The 19,517-nt window shown below is 42.9% G+C and overlaps 1 protein-coding gene across 18 annotated transcripts in view; it reads right to left on the bottom strand.

The window, feature by feature from the left end:
* Window positions 1-19,517, bottom strand: part of STRBP (spermatid perinuclear RNA binding protein) — a 73,921-nt gene that overhangs the window by 49,227 nt on the left and 5,177 nt on the right. For all 18 annotated transcript variants that reach the window (XR_009279160.1, XR_009279157.1, XR_009279161.1 and 15 more), the window contains exon 2: window positions 1,646-1,821. Coding sequence is in view for 6 of the 18 variants with exons in the window: in XM_058853409.1 (XP_058709392.1) it covers window positions 1,646-1,648 (3 nt within the window). In the remaining 12 variants the exon portion in view is untranslated. The remainder of the gene's footprint in view (window positions 1-1,645; window positions 1,822-19,517) is intronic.

The raw sequence follows: 19,517 nt of genomic DNA, 5'->3' as shown, positions 1-19,517 counted from the left end.
GTTGGGTAACCTGTGCTAGGAAGTTTTGGGTTTGCTGCAGACTGTTCAGGTGAGACTTTTTTGATCTAAACAGTGCCCCAGACCAGCTGTGATCACAGCACAGACCTGTGGAAAGGGCAACAATAAGTCTTGGTCTCTATAGACACATCAGTCATTGCTGAAAGCCTCCTGAAAGCCTCCCAGAGCAGAATCACCAACCAAACCCCTCTGTTCCTCCTACATGTTAAGCACCTTAATTAGGTGTCATTTTCACCCCTACTTCGTGGGTTTGTAGCTGTACCCACTCCTAAGGACACAAAGGGACTTTCAACAACCTCAGAGGCCTCGGGGCTGGATCCTTATTCAGGAACTGTCAGTGATTTCCTGGGTTATTGCACTCCCTGTGTCTCTTCCATTGAAGGTCATGACATCATTCCCTTCCTAATTTTTGTGTTCCTACCCAGATGGATAATTTGGCCAGTAAAAATTCATCTGTCAGGGGCTGGTTTTATCCCCTGCAGTTTGATAGGCTGCAAAATGCTTCCAGGAGGTCCCTCTTGTGGTTATCCACAACATGGATACAGCTGGGCTGCAGGGATACGGCTGAGCTGTGTTTAACAACTCACCCACCATCTTCTACCTTACAAAATGTCAATTACAACAGTGGAACAGAAATAAATTGGTAATTCCTACTTATGAGACACATTTTATTTTGTAATGAAGAGGGGCTGACAAGATCAACTCCTCATTACAATTCAGGCCAAAAAGAATGACAGAGTGGGACACTATTTAAAACATATTAACAACTCTGCTTTGTGAAGTGTTCTTTCTCCCTTTCACTCTGTAAATGGTAAGTCTTGGTTTAGGTCCTTTTTTTAAATATAAATATAAACACACAGCCTACGTGCAGCAACCAGCCACACAAACATTAGCAACTGTAATTAAAATTTATTGCATTTATTCTCATCTCCTTTCTTTCAGTAATAACCTTAGAGGTCTTGAAAATATATAAATACGTTTAAACTGCTCTCTACTTGTATTGTTCAGGAACTGAGTAGGTTATTTGCCTTGTTGTGAACACATTTCAGAATCTCACCATCACAATACTTTATACTTGCACATCTTTACAAATCCCACATCTCAGGCATTTCGATTTGCAGCCAAAGCCAGGCAAATGAGAAGCGACTCCTCACTTAAACCATATACACCAGGTATATTTGGCTACACAGATTTCATCTACACTGTCACAAAGTGTGCACAGAGGCACCTTCAATCACACACACATGCACGTGAATAATCAAAACCTGGTTTTGTGAATTAGAGGTGGAAGGGGAATGTGAGCATTTGGTAATGAAATCTGCAAGTTCAAGGTCACTGATGCTGTTTGCTACAGCCTGCTAATACCAGTTTTATTAGAAAACCTTATGAGCATCCCCTTCATTCGTATTTAATAATTCATGTACTGCAGGCTCACAAGAACACTCTCTGGCTTTAAGAGGCTGACAATACATCAAACCTCACTTGCTTTGCTCAAAGCACACAGTACCATCCCTCAAGTTAGTGCAAGGTCAGAAAATCCCATCTCTTGGGTTTGATCAGGCCCCATGCAAGCCTGGCAGCAGAAAACACTTCTAATGTACCCCTGTGAAAGACAACAAATACCTACCATGGTTTGTTAGTGTTTCAGCTCTCTTTCCCTCCCTTTCTCCTTTTCCCTCCTCCTTGGTGTCTTTGCTAAGCACTGTTTTGCCTGACAGAACCTCTTCATAAGCCTCTCAGTCCTTTGACAGCTCAAGACTTCATACAGCCAAGGTGCTCTGGGAGTCACTTTCTCTAATTCACCTGCAAAAAGAGAGAAACAACTTGAAATTGGCAGTGATGGCGTGTTGATTCCAGAAGTGCTGGATGCAGCACTTGAGGCAAACCACTGATCAGAGCACCCCAGCTTCCAGATGGGACGGTCACTGATCCATTTATATCTGAGCAAACAGATGTCACAGTGGAAAGCAACTTTTTGTGATGTGCCCACACACATGTAACGAGTTTCCCACGCCAGTTAGAGCTGATCCCAGGGAGGTTTGTCAGCCACCTGGCAATTCCAGATCCTGGGATGAGGAAGACAGGAAATCCAACATGGCAAACATGCTCTATGTGAAACCAGCTCACAAAGTCTCTATTTTTGTGTCATTGCACATTAGGAATCAAACACACTACATTTAATTACCACAAAGTAATTCCCTTTGGAAATCCTCAGTGCAGCCCTCAATCCTGTGTCAGATACTGCCCAAGAACCAAGGCTTCAGGTTGCAATAACTTCAAGGTGTTATTTAAAGACAGACAAGCACATTCTAAAAAACTGCAGACGTCAGACTTGCAAGGAGCTGAAATCACCCACACCGCCTGTGCTGCCCATGCACCGCCTTTCCCAGCACACAGCATGGAAACGATCCTGCAGGAGCAGCCTTCTTGTACTAAACTGGGAAACAACACCAGCACTGGCAGCATAAAACTGCAAAGAAATGCTCTGTGAGAGAGAAGAGCAGAATAACAGAGCAGGTAATGTGAGAGAGGGAAGCATAAGCTCACTGCACAGCAAGACACTCCAGTTCTTGCAGAAAATTCCTGTTTTCCTTTCACTAGACATATTGTTGCATCAGCTCTCCAGCAACGTTTTGAAGCAATTGGAAACCCAGTCAGTAAATTTCTGCAGATTGACACACACACAAAATGTTTTCCTTTTCTCCTGTATGCTGACCCCCCTTCTCCAGAAATGCTTTGCATATTGTGTGTCAGAGAAGCCTGACATTGTTAGAGATTAAAAGCATGTTTGGCAACAGCACAGGGATAGGTGAGATGACTTGAAAGCTGAGGAAATATTTAAACCTGTGATGTGACAGGGAATAATTAAAATGTTGCATCCCACAGAGATTTGAATGTGACAGGGGAAAAGGTAATGGCAGATCTTGCTCCCCTGTTTCCCTGGTTAGGAACAAATTAAGCAGGTTTACAGGACCAGTAGCTTTGGCAGCAAGGGCTTGATAGTTGTTTGTATGTCACACCACTGAGCTGAGGATGTAGAACTGGGTAAAACAAAAAGCCAGACAAGAACACTGTGCAGGGACCTGTCTGTTTCAGCAGTTGAAAATCACCAAGGAAGAAACCCCCAGAGAGTTAAGTGCAGTCATACTAAAAATACTTGGGAAAAGCAAGCTAATGAAAACCCTGACTGACCCCGTTTCTCATCACGGAGGCTCTGTGCCCACCAAGGTGTATTAACACTCCACCAAACTGCTTCCCAGAAGCAATCAACAAAGGGGATGTTCTTTCTCTTAAGAGATCCTGGAAGTCAGACAGGGGCAGCTGGGAGGAAAACTAAGCCAAGATCACTGCTTTGGCAGTATTTATTTTGTGAACTAGTCATAAGCTCTTCCACACTCAACAGCCTTTCACCATCTCCAGAACCAGCCAGACTCTTTACAAGGTCGTTTTACTTTTTAATAATATTAATAATAACTTGAGTCAGCAGATAGCAAACTAGAGAGACTTTTATGAGACATATTTCTAGATAATCTACTTTAAATTATTTCTCTCTCCAAACTGAATTCCAGATATCTTCACCTACTCTTCTTCCCTGTCACTCCCACATTTCACATTTTCCGTTTGTTATCTTCTGTGGTAGCTGTAACTTGGCAATTCCAGGCACAGAGAAGGGCACTGGAATGTGTTGCTGACTTCAGCATATGCCCAATACAATGTCTCCAGACTCCAGCAACACTCCAGCCCAGCCTCCCTCCCAAGACTCCTGCAAGCTGTTGCTTATCAGCTCACCCAGGCTGTGGCAAGCAGATGGACAGAGATATCTGGCTGAGCAAGTTCTGGTGCTCAGGAGGTGCTGAGCAGGCTGCTGTGAGAGCCTCTCCCTCCTGGGGCAGCCCCGCTGCGCTGGGCGCTTCTCAGGTCCTTGGAAAATCCAAAACAGGCTGGAAATGAATGTGTCACAGCCACAATGGGGGCTCATCTCTGCTGGGCTGATGAAGTGAACACACCAACACCTCTCCATACTCTGTCTTAGCAGTGTATGGAGCAGTGAGTGACCTGTTTTCTTGTTTCCAAGACAGGTTCAGTTTTCAGTGACAAGTAAAGGTTGTTGGCTGAAGGTATTTATGAGCTCTTTACCTGCCCTTTTTTTCAGCAGTACATGGCTGAAGTCAGGGCACAGACAGATGAATTACAAAGGGATCTTTCTTATAAAATTCAGAAAGCTGGAAAAAAATCCTGAAAATTGAGTCAAAGCTGATACACGATGTCTTCCAAGTCATTAACATCCTACGAATATTTCAGAAACACGCATAGGAGTGAAACCCTAATTTAGTTCAGACTTTGAGAGAACATTTTCAACAAAAGCACTAAACAGGAGGGAGTTTACTATAAAAGTATAGACACAATATACAGAATAAAGTACATTTGACAGCACACAGAATTAAATTAAGGAAAACCAAAATCAAATCTGCTCCAACCATATGGACTAAGGCAGCATAACATAGCTCAGCACCAAATACATCAGAAAGCATTATGTGAAGTGAGCAGCAATTCCATAAATCCAACAGCCTCATTCCACTACCAGACTATAGCTGGCTATTTCCTCCTGCATCCTCAGGGAAGTAACAGCTGATGCTCAGACTAAAAAGCACAATATTTAAATGTGCGGCTGTCTTACCTAGGGGCAGCCACCCGCACTTGCAAGGAAACTTGTACAGGAAGCTCCTTGCACCACTGAGACCTTGGTGACCTTGAAAAAGTCACTTCTGCTCTGCATCATGCGCCCCTAAAGTGTAAAACAAGAGTAAATAATCTCTGTCTCCAAACCAGGTCACAGTGGAGCCGCACAAAGTCTGCAGCATGGTTTAAAATCACTGGGGATTTGACACATTAGAAATGTTATTAAAACACCATGACAGTGTAGCAACGTTTCCATTAAACATCCCATCCTTCACAGAGGAAGTTTATGCTTTGGCTCAAGACAAGCAAAAAGAATTTCAGATGAGGCTTTTGTAGTAGGAGATATTCCTGCATCTGCAGCTGCATTCCCAGGGGACTGACAGTTAAACAGCCAGCGGTGATGAATATGCTCAGCTACCTCAGAGTGCCTGTGAACAGGGAGGTGAAAAAGCAGGAGAAACAGGTACTTGCATTCCATGGAGACTGAAATACCAGAATGGGGGTGCTCTGAGCCTCTAGAAAGGAGACATGGACTGTGTCTTGCACCCCAGTATCCCCCTGCAGCAGCACCTTGCACAGAAGCGTTACTGGTGCAATGGAGAAGAGGAAATTTGGGGCACTGGACACCAGAGCTCCAAACCCCTCACTTCAGTGAGCTGCTCTCCAGGCTCCTGGCCAGGCCAAGAGCACCATGAAAATTGGTTTTAAATGCTCCATCAAGAAGGCACACACTAACAATATTCAGCTGAAGCATTAGAAACACCCTCCACCTTCCAAATCTACCCCAACACCAGGATCTGCCCAGAAGAACTGCAATTTGCAGTGTGCAGCACCCCAAGAGCAGACAGAGTTTATACTGACAGGGCAGCAAGAACAACAGAGGTTGCTAATAACAAAGCAATGAGTATCTAACACAGCCTGAGGTGTATCACACACAGTAACAGAAAATATCTGGAATTTACACTGGTTTTTGTTACCTTCAAAAGTCAGAATGAGAGGCTTGCAACTTCAAATTGGAAGTTTATTTTAGCCTCTGCTTTGCATTCAGAAGACAGGTAATTTTTCATCACACCACACAAAGTGCTGCTGAAAATATGTTGTGTTTTTCTGCAGTATAATTTTATTGCTGGCCTTCTGCCAAGAGTCTTTCTGGCAGCATCTCCCACAGTTGGAAACTGTGTATCTGGGTCAGAAAAGACAAGCCGCTTTTCAGAACAGCTCAATACATTTGGCAGAGATGCTGATATTGTAATTGAACTCTTTCAGCAACTCTCTTTATGATGTACCCAGACACCAAACAAAACAAGATCTGCAGTGTTGATTAATGTCAAAATAACTGACAGAGAAATATCAAAATAGTTTTCCCTCATGTTAAAAGTATCAACAAACCGGGGGCAACAGATAAGAAATACAATTCATGAGGATTCAGAGAGGAGCACAGGGCAGAGAAATCTGCAAAATATGACTGACCTGTGCCTTGTGCAGATATTCACTATTTAAAATCCCAGCTCCTCATATGGAACTTCCTCCTTCCCTACCACACAAAGAGAAATCCTGGCCACTCAGAGCATTGTGGAGAGCAGTGCTCTGTAACCCTGGGACACATTTAACAAGGTTCAGGCTGCTTCCAACAGTATGCTCAGCATCCAGTTTCACCTGGAGACTGTGTATTCATAGGAGTTTTATTATTTTCCATGTAATGCATTTCCTGGCGAAGTTGCATGTGGGATAACCTTTAGAAGGCTGGAATTTTCCATCCAAATGAATAATTACAAAGCAACACTATAGTTAGAAGCTGCAAAGGTACTTCCTCTGGCAAACTCTTACACTTCATACAACAAATACTGGAGTCTGGGATTACTCTTGCCTGGTCACTTCTCATAATATTTCAATCAAAGGCTCCTGTGCTTGGAGATCTCTTGGGAGCAGCCCCTGCCAGGCAGCCCCCACACCCAGCTTTAAGTGCCAAAGACAGGGTAGGCACAAACTTGACAACCAGATCTGGAACCACAGCACATGTAACCATCAAAACAGAGAAATCAAAGTCACCTTCCAGGGTCCAGAGCTCTGACAGTGCTCCCAGTGCAAGGAGCACAGCTGCCCACTTGTCAGCGTGCAGGAAGCTGCTGGAGAGCTCCTGGAGAGAATCCATCTGTGCCAAGGCAGGACCCTCTGGTCAGAGATGCAACTGAAAATCAGTGAACACATGGATTCCCCTCCACTGTGGAGTAAGGAATGAAAAAAGAGCCAAAAGAAACCACACTGGTACAGTAATTAAAGAAGTTGAAGAATCAAAGGCAAGGAATTGCTTAATCTAAATTAATGCATTAAGGTAAAGGAAACAGGGATGTGCCAAGTGTAGCTCGTATTTTTAGCTCTTAGAAATAAGGTGAAAAGATGGTCTAAGGGGAAATCATTACCAGCCTAACAGGAAGGTTAAAAAAGGAACAACAGAGGCACTGTGTGAGCACATAGGCAATCATTTGAGGAAAAAATGCTCTATTTTAGATAGAATCACACCATCCAGTCTCAGAAAGAAATAGATATTAGTAGAAATAACTGCAATTATTGAATTGTAATGTATAAGAAAGATAACAGTTTTGAAAAGAATATAGATCCTCCTGAGACTGAACCAACTACAGACTCCTGAGGAAGGTATTCACCACACTCACCACACTCACCAGGTGGTCCAGAGCAGCCACCAGCTGCAGACCTTGAGGTATTTTCTACATAGATTTTTCACATCTCCCTCTAGATTTTTATCTGGCTTTACATTCCCTGAAACCTGCACAACCCCCAGCAGAGCCATGGCTATGGAGGGCCTCTAATGAAATAAATTTGAAACTGCCTTCACCTCCTGGTATGGGTGTCAAGAAGCAAGACTGACTAGAGACAGACCAAGTGCAAAAAGTTTAAAAAACTGTCTGCTGACACTTAGAAATAACAAATTGACACATGAACAGTTTATGTTTTCCCTGTTCAAACAGTAAGAAATATGCAAAACCAAACTGCCTGTAAAACTGAGCACTGCAGAAGACAAAATATCTTAAAGGGTGCATTTCTTGACAGGTGTCTTAAATAAAAAGTCACATATTAGATAGTACATAAATAATGAATAGAAAAGTGTTCATTTGAGACAAGGCAGCAACCACCACTGGATTCTCAATGTCTGTGAAACACTGAACTGATTTGTGACTTGAGACACCCTAATGTTACATTCCCGCTTTCCTGGCTAAACTGGTCAAAGGAAGCATGAAGGTACTTTGCAGCCATAATGTGACATCCACACTCAAAATCATCTGAAATTCTTAACTCAGACTGCATTCATTTACAGTTGAAAAATTAACTAAATTAATAACAGGATTACATTACACTGAAATGACACTCACCATCTGCAATGTCATTCTCCCAGAGACAGAGCTGGTTTAAGCAAAATTCTGGATCTATGCCTGAAATGACATCACATTCTCCAAAAGAGAATCACAGTTCTACCTCCTCCACCCAGTTTGTGCCATGCTGGGTCCTCACCCTGTCCTGCACCACACCCCAGCATTAAAACCATACACATCTCCAAACTCCCAGAGACTCTCCACATCCCTGGATTTGTGAGCACTGCCTTTACCTGCAAGACTTTTGCTGGTCCAGAAACCACCACAGGAAGCAGCCACGATGTTGAGGAGATTGAGAACAGGGACATTCCTTCCCCAGCACCCTTCAGCTTCACCAAAATAGCTGCAGTGCCCCAGTTTCTTTGCTGCTGTGATTCATATCCCATAGAATACGGGATTCTGCAGGTGGACCCGAGCTGCAGCCCAGCGACTCAGCCAGGATGGGGGAACTGCCACCAAGGATGCAAAGGCACACACATGGAAATGGCTGGAAAGCATGGCATTCCCTCTGTTGAAATACAATTTCAACAAAAAAAAGAAAGAGGCTGGAGCCCAAACTGTCCTACAGTAACACTGGATCTGCTTGTATTGGTGGTTTGCACTTTTCATCAGTTCCATGAGGCAACAGCCAAACACTTTGGCTCTACTCTCTGCCCCCTGCTCTGCAGCCCAGGCTAATGCATATCCTGAATTAGTAAGAGGAAAGAGAAAAGCAACATGGATTCTAAAGCTCTGGTTATAAACAAAACAAATTTAGTAATTCTTACAAATAACACAGTGCAAATAAATCTTTGAGAGTTGTGTTTTCCCAGTGTTTACATGAAGTGTCAAAGCATTAAGAAGTTTTTAAGAATAAATAGTCTCCTTCTGACTAAAATTTCAGCAACCCTCAACAGTGAAGTTTCAGGAAGCTTCTCCTCAGAATTTCTTCCCTGATGTCAATTATACAGACCCTGTGTTTTTGGTGTTGCAAACCCCCCTGGTTACTGTGCCTGGCTGCCTTTCAGCCAGTTTAAACATTCATGACTTTCCCCTGAAATGCATTTTCTAGTATGTCAGTCTGGCTGCCTCAGTGACTTCTTTCTTTCTTTTTTTTTTTTTTTTTAATTAAAGAGAGAAGATTTAAAAGGATTTGGAATGGAAGATCACTATACTCTGTGAATATTGTGTAAAAAGCTCTTTTGCTCCCAGCCACTGCATATCCTCCATCTGACTTTTCCCATGTTTTAGTTCCACTCTGACTCCTGAACAAGTTCAGGTTAATTTTTTACTTCCTGACTAATTGGCTATTTTGTTGAAGAACATATTGTCAAAGTTTCTGGGTTACTAAAAGCTTCAAGTTTTAAGTGTTTTCTCTTGCCATCTCTTGCCCATCCAATCACATTATTTTAAGTTTAATTCAGTGTCACAACATGCAATACCACAGAAAGGTCTGAAACAGAATTTGTAACTAAAATCTCAGGCTGTTTAGGGAACAAAATTGGCTCTTTTGAAACCCTTCAGAACCCTTCACTGGGGAAAGGTACCCTGGCTGCCACTCATTTTCAGCCCCAGAACACAATTATTTACTTCAAATGCATTATAACCCTACCAAAAGATTTGAATTAGGTTACTTAGGCATGAAAGCTAGCAACAATATCCATCAAAGTAAAACTCCACACCAGCCTGAGACAGCTGAGAAAGAACTGTCACTTGCGACCCAAGTCCACCATTTGCCTTGGACAAGATCTTGTAGTAGAAAGTCCCAGATTGGCTAAGAGGAAGAAAAAGAGCCACAAATATATTTAGAGATGTACAGAATTAGTAAATATAAACAAAAGCCCTATTTCCCTGGAAAATCATGAGTCTAAAAATATTTTAGATGGGCTCAATCCAGCATCCTCTTGCCTCAGCAGATCTCCACTGCACGCATCTGCTGTCAGATCTGCCAACTTCACTTGCAAAACTCATCTATTATTCCTCTCTCCAGTTCTCACGGCACAGTACAGCCACAGAAATGTAAAAAGGGATGACTCTAGCAGAGACCATCACTGGTGGAAATGCTCAGTTTGCAGACCACAAGCTAGGTTACAAAATTAATTTCACAGCATAAATTCTATCTATTAGTCTTATCCTTAGGAACATCCTGAGATGAGTAATGAATTCCACAGCCTTTGGTTTTTTTGTTTATTTTTAACAGGTTGGTGAAATTAAAAAAAAAAAAAAAAAAAGTTAAATTAGGTGTCTGTGATACTGTATTCTCCACAATCTTTGGAGAATAGAACTGTGCTAAGTAATTGATCTTCAACTTGAGAAGCTACAGTTACCCTTTTTTTATCTTTTGAATTTCAAATAAAATCTGGGGGGAGAAAAAGGAGCTCTCAGGATAAATGCACCAGACCCAGGTGGATGGCATTTTTAAACCACAGACACAACTTTGCTGGTTTGGCCTCTTTCTTTACATTTCCTACAGGACTATGAATTAGTTTAATTTCTCTTTATAGATAATGATGTCATCTCCATTGTGCCACTCACAAGAGCACCAAAGACACTTCCAGCTCTTCATTTGCTAAAGAAACTTCCTCAGCCTTTGCATTCTCCACCAGATGTCACACCCCGTCCTCCCACCAGCATCAAGCAGCAAATCTTGGAACAGCAAAACAGGATCTGCATCTTGGGAGGCACCAAACTTGCCAGGAGCCCCAGAAGCCCCTTGGGCAGGTCAGTACCCCCCAGCCAGGCCAGCACACACCCAGAGGGTGGCACAGCTGCTGCAGCTCCTGGAGCAGGGGCAAATCCCACTTTCTCCAGGATGAGCAAACAGCCTGACAAATCAATACCAGCATTCCAAGTGCTCTCAGCCTTGCAGGGACATCAGCTCACAACAACACAACTCCCTCGCCCCAAAGCTCCCTGAGTACACTGGAGTTGCTAAAAGTAACACTTGGAATTACTGTCCAGGGAAAGACTAGAGAAAAACAATCAAAGTTAGTTTATTTTGGGCCATTAGCTGCAAGTTTGTGTCTGGCCACTTCAGTTCTCCAGATAACAGGAAACCTGCTGTGCCTAAATGCAGCACTGATGGGGTTTATTTCATTTCTCAAAAGGAGTTGCACTTGGGAAGCCACAACCTGCCAGGGTAGGAGAGCACATGGTTCCGGATGCAGAGGCAGGATCAAAACCAGGATTAGAAACCAGCTGCCACACAGACTGAGGGTGTTCTCCTCAGGTGGGCAGTGAGATAGAAACCCTTTCATCTCTCAGGCTGGATTAGACTGCAAATGTTTTCATTGCCTGCTTGGCCACCTGTGGAAATCTGTGTCCATGTCAACACCATCATTATACTGAACACTGCTCCTGTCAGCACAAGAACCCTGCCCGGTTTTCAGTCCAAAACTATACTTTTAGTGATATAAGAATGTCAGATTATAATGCCATCAATCTATTTTATTCCACAGTTAAATAAAATTCATCTCTGGAACCTGGCACTTCTGTGTTAGTGAAAAAAATCTTTTTTTTTTTTTTTTTCTAAAAAAAGGATATAAATACTTTGTGCACTGAAAGAATTTTTGGTTCTGCTGGTTCTCCACTTTGCACAGCTCCTCTGTTGTGGAAACAAAAGTCCTTGTATTGGCCTTTCTCAGTGATATTTGCAAACTCCTACACTTGGTGTAACAGAGTGTTCAGAAACAGTTCATACTGGCCTGGGAAAGTTAGGTCATTATTTACTAACTACAGAAATACATTGAAGAAAACAATAACAAGGTAAAAGAATATTCTTGCAATGGCTTGTTGCTTGTTTTGACAGAAACAAAAAGTAATTAAACCTAGCTAACACCTTTTCACTGAGCATTTTGCTCTAAAGCATTTCTGATTCACACACTGCAGAACCAGGAACAGAACAGCAGAACCACCAGTGCAACACTGTCAACACAAGGAAAGGCTGTCCCTGAAATTCAGTGGACAAATATTACCAGACAATTTCATGCTTTACCAACACAAAATCCAGAAGTTAAATTTAGAAGCATGATTTCTGCAGACACTCAGATGTTTCTGTTCTAAATTTTCTAGAAATTGCAAATTACAACTTGGCAGACTTTAAAGTAACCCAGCACGTGTCTTGTCCAATCCAAATCATGGTCTGTCCCATTACTCTGCAAAACTGTTAGGAAAAAAAAAAAAAAAGTCATGCCTTTCACCACATGGTTTCAGACAAATGACAGAGACATTCCATTTATCTCTGTGCTAAGAACGAAACTTAAGTACTGTTTTTTCCTCTTGGAATATTGCCATGAAAGTTAAAAGCTAATAGAGGAACCTCCCCACTGAAGGATAAGCACAGTTTGGTGAATAACAGCACTTACAGAATTGCAGTCCAAGTGGTTGTGGCCATTTTCCCCATTCACCATGGGGAGAATATACTGCATTTCTAGACTGATCTCATTCCTAAATACTACAAGGAGATATCAAAACATGCAGGTGTCACCAAGGTGCTTTGTAGAACTGGCAAACCCTGCAAAGTTTCTGCAGCCACTCAAGAGATAAATGTGCTTTTCAACACCACGAAGAGTAAATTGAATGAAACAGCTCAGAGGTAACAAACCAAAGAAATCTTGGAAATTACTTCTCTATCTCCCAGTAACCAGACTGTACTGCCCACCCTCCCCCTGCTAACCTGGGGGAGATGGCAATCCCCTTGCAGGACTTTACAAGGGACTGACAAAACCATTACTCAGTCTTACCTATTTTGATTGCAGTTATCAAGTTTCAATGTACTTTTATTAGCAAAACACCCAAAATCAGAGCTTAGAATTTCATGACTCTTCAAACATCACTTCTCTAATTGCTGATAGACGTGATAGACATAATTGCTGTGCTGTTTGCATGGGGAAGAGGCCTCAGTGCTCAAAAATTCAAGTGATTTGCTCAGGGCCAGAGTAACTCAGTGGTAGCACTTGGAACAGTGCAAGTTTTTCATTTACTACACACACCAAGCACAAAGCATCCTCTTCCCCTTTCTAGCTTTCCACCTGCTTAGGCTTCATTCCTTTAATTTGAACAGACACTGCATTCCTGGCTGCTTTTGTTATTCAGTCTCTCTCATGGGTTCCTCACAGGTCAGCTTGGCAAACTGTCACAGGAAACGCTTGACAACAATTACCTGTCCATTCATGAGAGTCAAATTAGCAATTCAATATCTGAATATGGTATGATTAAACAGAGGAACCTAATTCACAATGTGTCCTACTTTCAGGTATCAAATTTTTTGAGCACTGTGCTCTTTTGAAAGTCAAACTGATGAGGACTCAGGAACCTTGTGCCTTCTCAAAAGAGGCCAATGGAGTCCCTCTTTTGTCAGGTAGCAGGACACACACAGTCTGTTCTCAGGAAGAGCAGGAGCCAAAAAACAAGAACACTTCAGAACACTATTGAGGGACCTGAGCCATTGTGCAGGGTAAGGGGAAGCTTTGCAGGCAGCTCCTCAGCACTGAGCACTCTGCACACCACATTCTAGCACATCGTTGGCTTTAAAGAAAACCCCCACAGGCTCTCTCTGCCACTTGGTTTTTCTAAAGCTCCAACTGACATAGGAGCAGTTGGATAAGGGTGTTTCTTCTCTCTCTCTGTTAAAAAAAAGCAACAAAATAATCAACCAGTCAAAACCCAGCTTTCACGTTAAGATACTGAGTGACCATGTAAAACACCCAAAATCAGATGTAAAGGATGGAGAGGGTCTGAGAGCATCTCTCTTACAAATCAGAAAAACTACTGGGAACTCCCAGATGACCAGGAGTGCACTTGTCGTGGCCTCCCCTGCCTGTACCCAAACCATACCCCTCAAACAAGATCCCTTCAGGCTGCTCCACACAGAGCTCCAGCCATCCAACAGCAGTTTATAACTCCTGTCAGTTCATTCAGGATGGCTACTTTGATCTTTTTAGGAGATATTTCAAACTTTGTTAGAATATTGTCAGCTGGAGGGACCTACATCAATCACCTAGTCCAGCTGTAACAAGAGGAGCACAAATAATGAAAGCAGAGCAAGGGAAAGAAAGGAGAGGGGAAGTACAGTAAATCTTGAACTCCTCAGCTCTCCACCAAAATTCAGTCTTCTATAGACTGTGCATGAGAGTTTCAACTGTGCTGTGTGACGAGGGCTGTCTTGGTTTGAAAAGACAGGTGTCTGCTAAGGAAGGCAGAAATTCCATTTTTCCATTTCTCTTGAAATGGAAAATGTAAACCCCCTTCCTAACAAATTATTATAATTTTGAAATTAAGGGGCTCTCAGGCAAAGATATGGGAATAGGAATAACAGTTCTTTACTAGTATGTATAAATAAAAAACCCCCAAACCCTACAACTTAATAAGAAAATTAAAATAAAATGCAGTAGCACAAAAACCACTGACAGAGTCAGAATACAAGCTGACACCCTGTTGGGCAGGCTGTTGGTAGCAGTTTGATTAAGTGGTGGCTGCAGTCCTCCTGGAGTGACAGATGTGCTTCTGTTGAAGCAGTGATCCTGCAGAACGGTGTAGTTTTCCTCTGAAGGTCCAGTGGTGACACAGAATGGCCTGGTCTTCCTCTGGGAATCCAGTGGAAAAAGGCTGACTGGTGTTCCAGCTCAGATTATATCCAAGTGGGAACGCTTGGCTCCTCCCCCTTGGTGGAGCATGTCCCAATGGGATGATGTCATTTTATCAGTCCTGCAGTGAGACTCAATGGCCATTAACAGAAGAGATCCCCCCAGAGGGATGATGGGTCGTGGAAGAGATAAAGGACGCTGCCACAGCTAGTTTTAACAACTGCTAATAGAATACATCCTTTTGGTTATATCTTGCATTGCAGCCCAAGACGGGGCAAAGAGGACTCATTGAGACAAGGTGCACCTGCTAAAACTGGCACTAAAACCAGGCAGCTACTGCAAACCAGCGGTGCCCAACACCAACAGAAAGCAAGTCTTTGTTCTTCTGGCACAAGAGGACTCCTTTACTGTGAGTACCACATACAGATCAAACGTTTGTAAGCAAAAATAAAGAAGCTAGCCAAGGGATTTGTATTAAAATAAAGATTGCAGATCACAGTGTGAACGTACCAGTGAGTCCCATGCCCAGCCAAGCTCTCCCCAAGCAACCCTTCCTCTGAAGGAGAGCTGCAAGGAGACAGCCTGAGCCAACAGTTTCTACAGCAACTGCAGAAGCACCAGTTCAATGATATTCAAACCCTGCAGTAACTGCAGAAGCATCAGGAAATGGATACTCCAGAAGGAACATTTGACAGTTTCTCCTGGGCTCCCTCTGCCTCCCTGGGCACTCCATTGATCCCAACCAGCTTAGTTCAGCTCTGGAGTTGCCCCTTTCTCTGCAAATGCTCCTGAATCCTCTTTACCCTTAATATTCTCTCAGCACACTTACTCCCTTTCAGAACTTCATGGGACAGCCACCAGAGAGAGTTTTGTAGACACGGTGCTGGAAGGATGAGCGTCCTCATCCTGCAAGGGAGAGACCAATGCATCCACGTGTTCTGCTGCTGCAACTCCTCACGGAGGGTGGAATGCTGTTATGACAGTGGCACTGGGCTGCTGCTGCACCACTAAAAGCACACTTGGAAGCATCTCAAGGGGAACCAAAGCAGAGGCCAGTTAGCACCCAACTGCACAGAAAGAGCAGATCCATTTGTAACGTGGCTATTTTAAAGCTAATGTAGAAGCCTTATTAAGGAACACAAAATATTTCACTATACACTTGCTAAGTTCTCACCTAAGAATTGTCATTTATGGAAGGATGTTTAGGGCAGGACATCTCTTATTCCCCTTTTAAGAATCTGCTGTAATAAATCACAGCACCTCAACAGTCACAGTTTCATCAGTTCCATATTGCAGGAGTTTTTCCCTAAGTCTGCAGTGTTACTTTGGATCACGCTGAAACTTGGCATGAAGCTCAGGCTCCTGACCCACAGCAAAAAGTTAAACAAAATTGCTCGTTTGTTTTTAAAAGGGTCAGGAGGTTTCCAGTTTCAGGCTCCTCAGTGTTCAGGTTGAAGGGAACAGTATCTACAGTGGCAACTCAGGGACATTCAGTATTCAAGCCCTCTGCAAAGAATGGGCTTGATCAGAGACCTGGCAAAGATGCACTTTGTAAGCTGTTCTCTTTTATTAGTTTATTACATAAGGCCACATCCACAAAACCAGGTTTTTGGTCGAGAGATCACTACTGACTTCCAACTACCTGCTTTAAAAAAAATATCCTATATCTCCTGAGCTAACAGAAGTTGCTGAATTTCCCCAAAAGATAAGGCAGACCATATGAATATATTCAGTGTAAAAGACAATCTCATTCCTACACTAATGGTAGGAAAAAGAAAACATGAAAACAAAAATATTTTGGTTTTATCTTCATGCCTTTTATCGTGATTTATCCAGATAGCACCATCACTATTGTGACTGTGACAGTTGTTATTTCTAAAATATGAAGAACTATGAAATCCAAAGTGGAAAAGCATCATATAAGTTGCTAAAGCATGCAAAGATGACTTCTGGATCAAATATATTCCTTAGCAGGCCAGTTTTGAAGGAATAAAGACTGCAGTTCCAGACAACCATCTTTTAACACAAATTAAAATTTATGAACAGTGTCAGGTTCCACAAAATTTGCTAAGACTGAAAATTCAACCAAATTTTTTAAATTGTTGAAAACCCCCCAGTTACAGGAGGTTCTTATGTGCCTCCAAGGTGGGAGTCATGATTCTTTTCTCTTACACAAATTTAGACAACTGTGTTCTCTCTTCAGCCTTCTGGCCATCTGTAGAGATGAGGAGGTGTGTACAGATGTGGGCTCAGAGCAGAACAAGCTACTTCTCTGAGCTCATATTTTTGGCAGTCACCAATTTCACCCTCACCCACCAGAAGCAAAGAAGTTATCTGTTTTGTCTCCCCGCCCTTTTCCCAGTATTTGCCTTTCTTCCTGGCTTTTCTAGAACACTTGTCACCATATTTACCAGAGTACATTTATTACTGGTTTTAAAATAAGAGTTTTTGTGAGACAGGAAAACATTTCAGATCTTTATAGGGGGAACTTCAGACATGAAGAAATAAAATTGTGTGGTAAGTCAGCGGCAGAACCTGAAAAGGGAACAAATGCTGCCCTAATCAATACTTGCAGGTTAATTGCCAGACACTTCAGTGGAACACAGTGTTGCTCAGTGCCTGCTGTTGAAGAGTTTTACCCACTTCCAGTTTTGGAAGCAGTGCTCCCAGTTCTCCTACACCCCATCCCCGCTTACCACACACTGCAGTTCAGCCCCGGTGATGCTCTTTCAGGTCACCCAAATGGCACAGCTGAGCACTTTAAAGGAACAGATTAAGTCTCTGCATGATTGAAGACTTGGACAGCATGGCTGGGTAACCAAAGAAGCCCTAATCTATTTGCCAAGTCCAATTACCTAGCCATCGAATCAAGAGATCACGAAGCATTAGGACATGGAATAACTGTTCACCAAACACTTTTAGCTCTCTGAAAAGATGACAGTCACTGAGAGCCTATGACATGGAAAAGGTATCCTTCAAAGCAGAGGTGGGGAGAAATCAGTTCTTGGACATTTATCTTTTCACCTCAACTATTAGAGCAAAGAGGAAGAGATTGGGATTGGAAGAGCAGTAGGAATCCAAATGTTCTGAGTCTCTGTTTCCTTGAAATCCCATCAAGTATCCTGCTTGGAGATCCATGTTTGCTACTTGTTTCATCATACCAAAGCCCTCAGCTTTCCAGTGGCTGTGTCTGTTCTCTGAATCACAGGCTGTACATCTACCCTTCATTCCACAGTCTTTTCTATTAAAGCAAATCCCCTCAGATTGTCACATCAGACATACAGCAATCAGGCAGAGCAGAGAAGGAAAAGTAGAAGAGTACCAGGAGGGTCACAGAGCAAACTCAATCCCCATACCTGGAGAAAAAGAACAAGTTTCCATATGCAAAGAGCTGCCCCCTTCAGCACAGCTGTATCAAAAATAGGAATAAATTACTAATCTGTCTCCTTGTCTTCATACTGGAAAATGGCTGTCTTCAGCCAGCCCCAGCATCAGTCACACCTGTCAAAACATCACCCAGCTTTCTCAGCTGGGAAAACCAGCCACGCAGGTTGGGCCACTGCCACCACAGCCAGGGAAGGAACACCACATAAATAGCTGTTATGTGCATTCAGCTTCAAAACTGATCAAACTTTAACACACGTTAGTCAGCACTTCCACATTCACTGATGTGATTTGTTTTATGGTTAAAAAAACCACCTGCAGCCCCATCCCAAGGACCTTCCCCACACAAGGTGCCACCATTGGACCATTGATGATCACGCTCCCACTCTGTCAGAAACACAGCACCAGCCGACTGCCATGGGGCAGCTAACTCAAATGCTTTCTATTTTCATTTTTTAATACAAGTTGTAATTTGTTTGTTGAGTGGATCTATTCATACTGATATGTAGCCTCCAGGTGATGTGTTTGGTCCAGCTGGTCGGTGTCTTGCTAAGCAGGCTGTAAAAAGACCTTGTAAATCAAACACCTTTATTCAGGTATATACCAGCTGGCAATTTTAAAACATCACCTATTTCAACAATGGCAACTGAATTCAGTGGAGTGTAGCATGTCATCTTGTTTCCTTGCTGAATTTTGTATAGTCTCTTTAGTGACTGAGATAGCACACGTATGATTTCATGTCAGTTCATGTTATGAAGAAAGACACCATGTTTATGGAGAAGGTTATATTGGGACCATGCTTTGGCTGCTACGTCCTAGCAAAAAAAACAAAGCCCTGCAACAAGTGAAAAAAATTTTATGCCTCCTTCAAGATCAACCATGATTTACCACAATCTTGTTATGGGACCCATCCCCTGCAAATTACAGACTAAAAAAAAGATGCATTAATTTCACAGTGTCAGTGGAACTACGGTAAACCATTTTTTGGCAAAATCTTGGTGGAAGGAATCAGTTGCTGTGTGCCCAAAAAGCTCCTGCCCACAGCCTCAGGCCTCCTCAGCCTCTCGAGGGAGTGTTTTGCTAAAGCTCATTTCTGGAAGCACAAAGCAGCTGCACAGAGGTTGTGGGGCTGGGCTTCCCACACACCCGTGGGCTGTGCTGGCCTTTCCACAAGGCAGATCCTGCTGGCTGAGAACTGGGATTAGGGAACAGTTGGTTTAGGGTCATTACCAAGCCAGTCCAATAGCTCTGGAGGAACTTTCCCCCATGGAACATCATCCCCGTGTGTCAGGGAATACTAAAGACTCTTGAGGGCCCAACACTTAAGACGCTGTGCCAACACTCCAATCTGCTGTGTTGCAAGTCAAACAAGAAATGTGTTCAGTCAAAGTGTCTTCCCTCCCAAGAATCAGAGGAAAAAGAGAAAAGCACAAGGCCCTAAACTCAGCCTGCCTTTTGCTCCTACCAGGGGGCCATTTCTATG

The sequence above is a fragment of the Poecile atricapillus genome, chromosome 20, assembly GCF_030490865.1.
Source record: "Poecile atricapillus isolate bPoeAtr1 chromosome 20, bPoeAtr1.hap1, whole genome shotgun sequence".
In the NCBI taxonomy this organism is placed as follows: domain Eukaryota; kingdom Metazoa; phylum Chordata; class Aves; order Passeriformes; family Paridae; genus Poecile; species Poecile atricapillus.
This window is presented reverse-complemented; position numbering and strand designations above follow the sequence as displayed.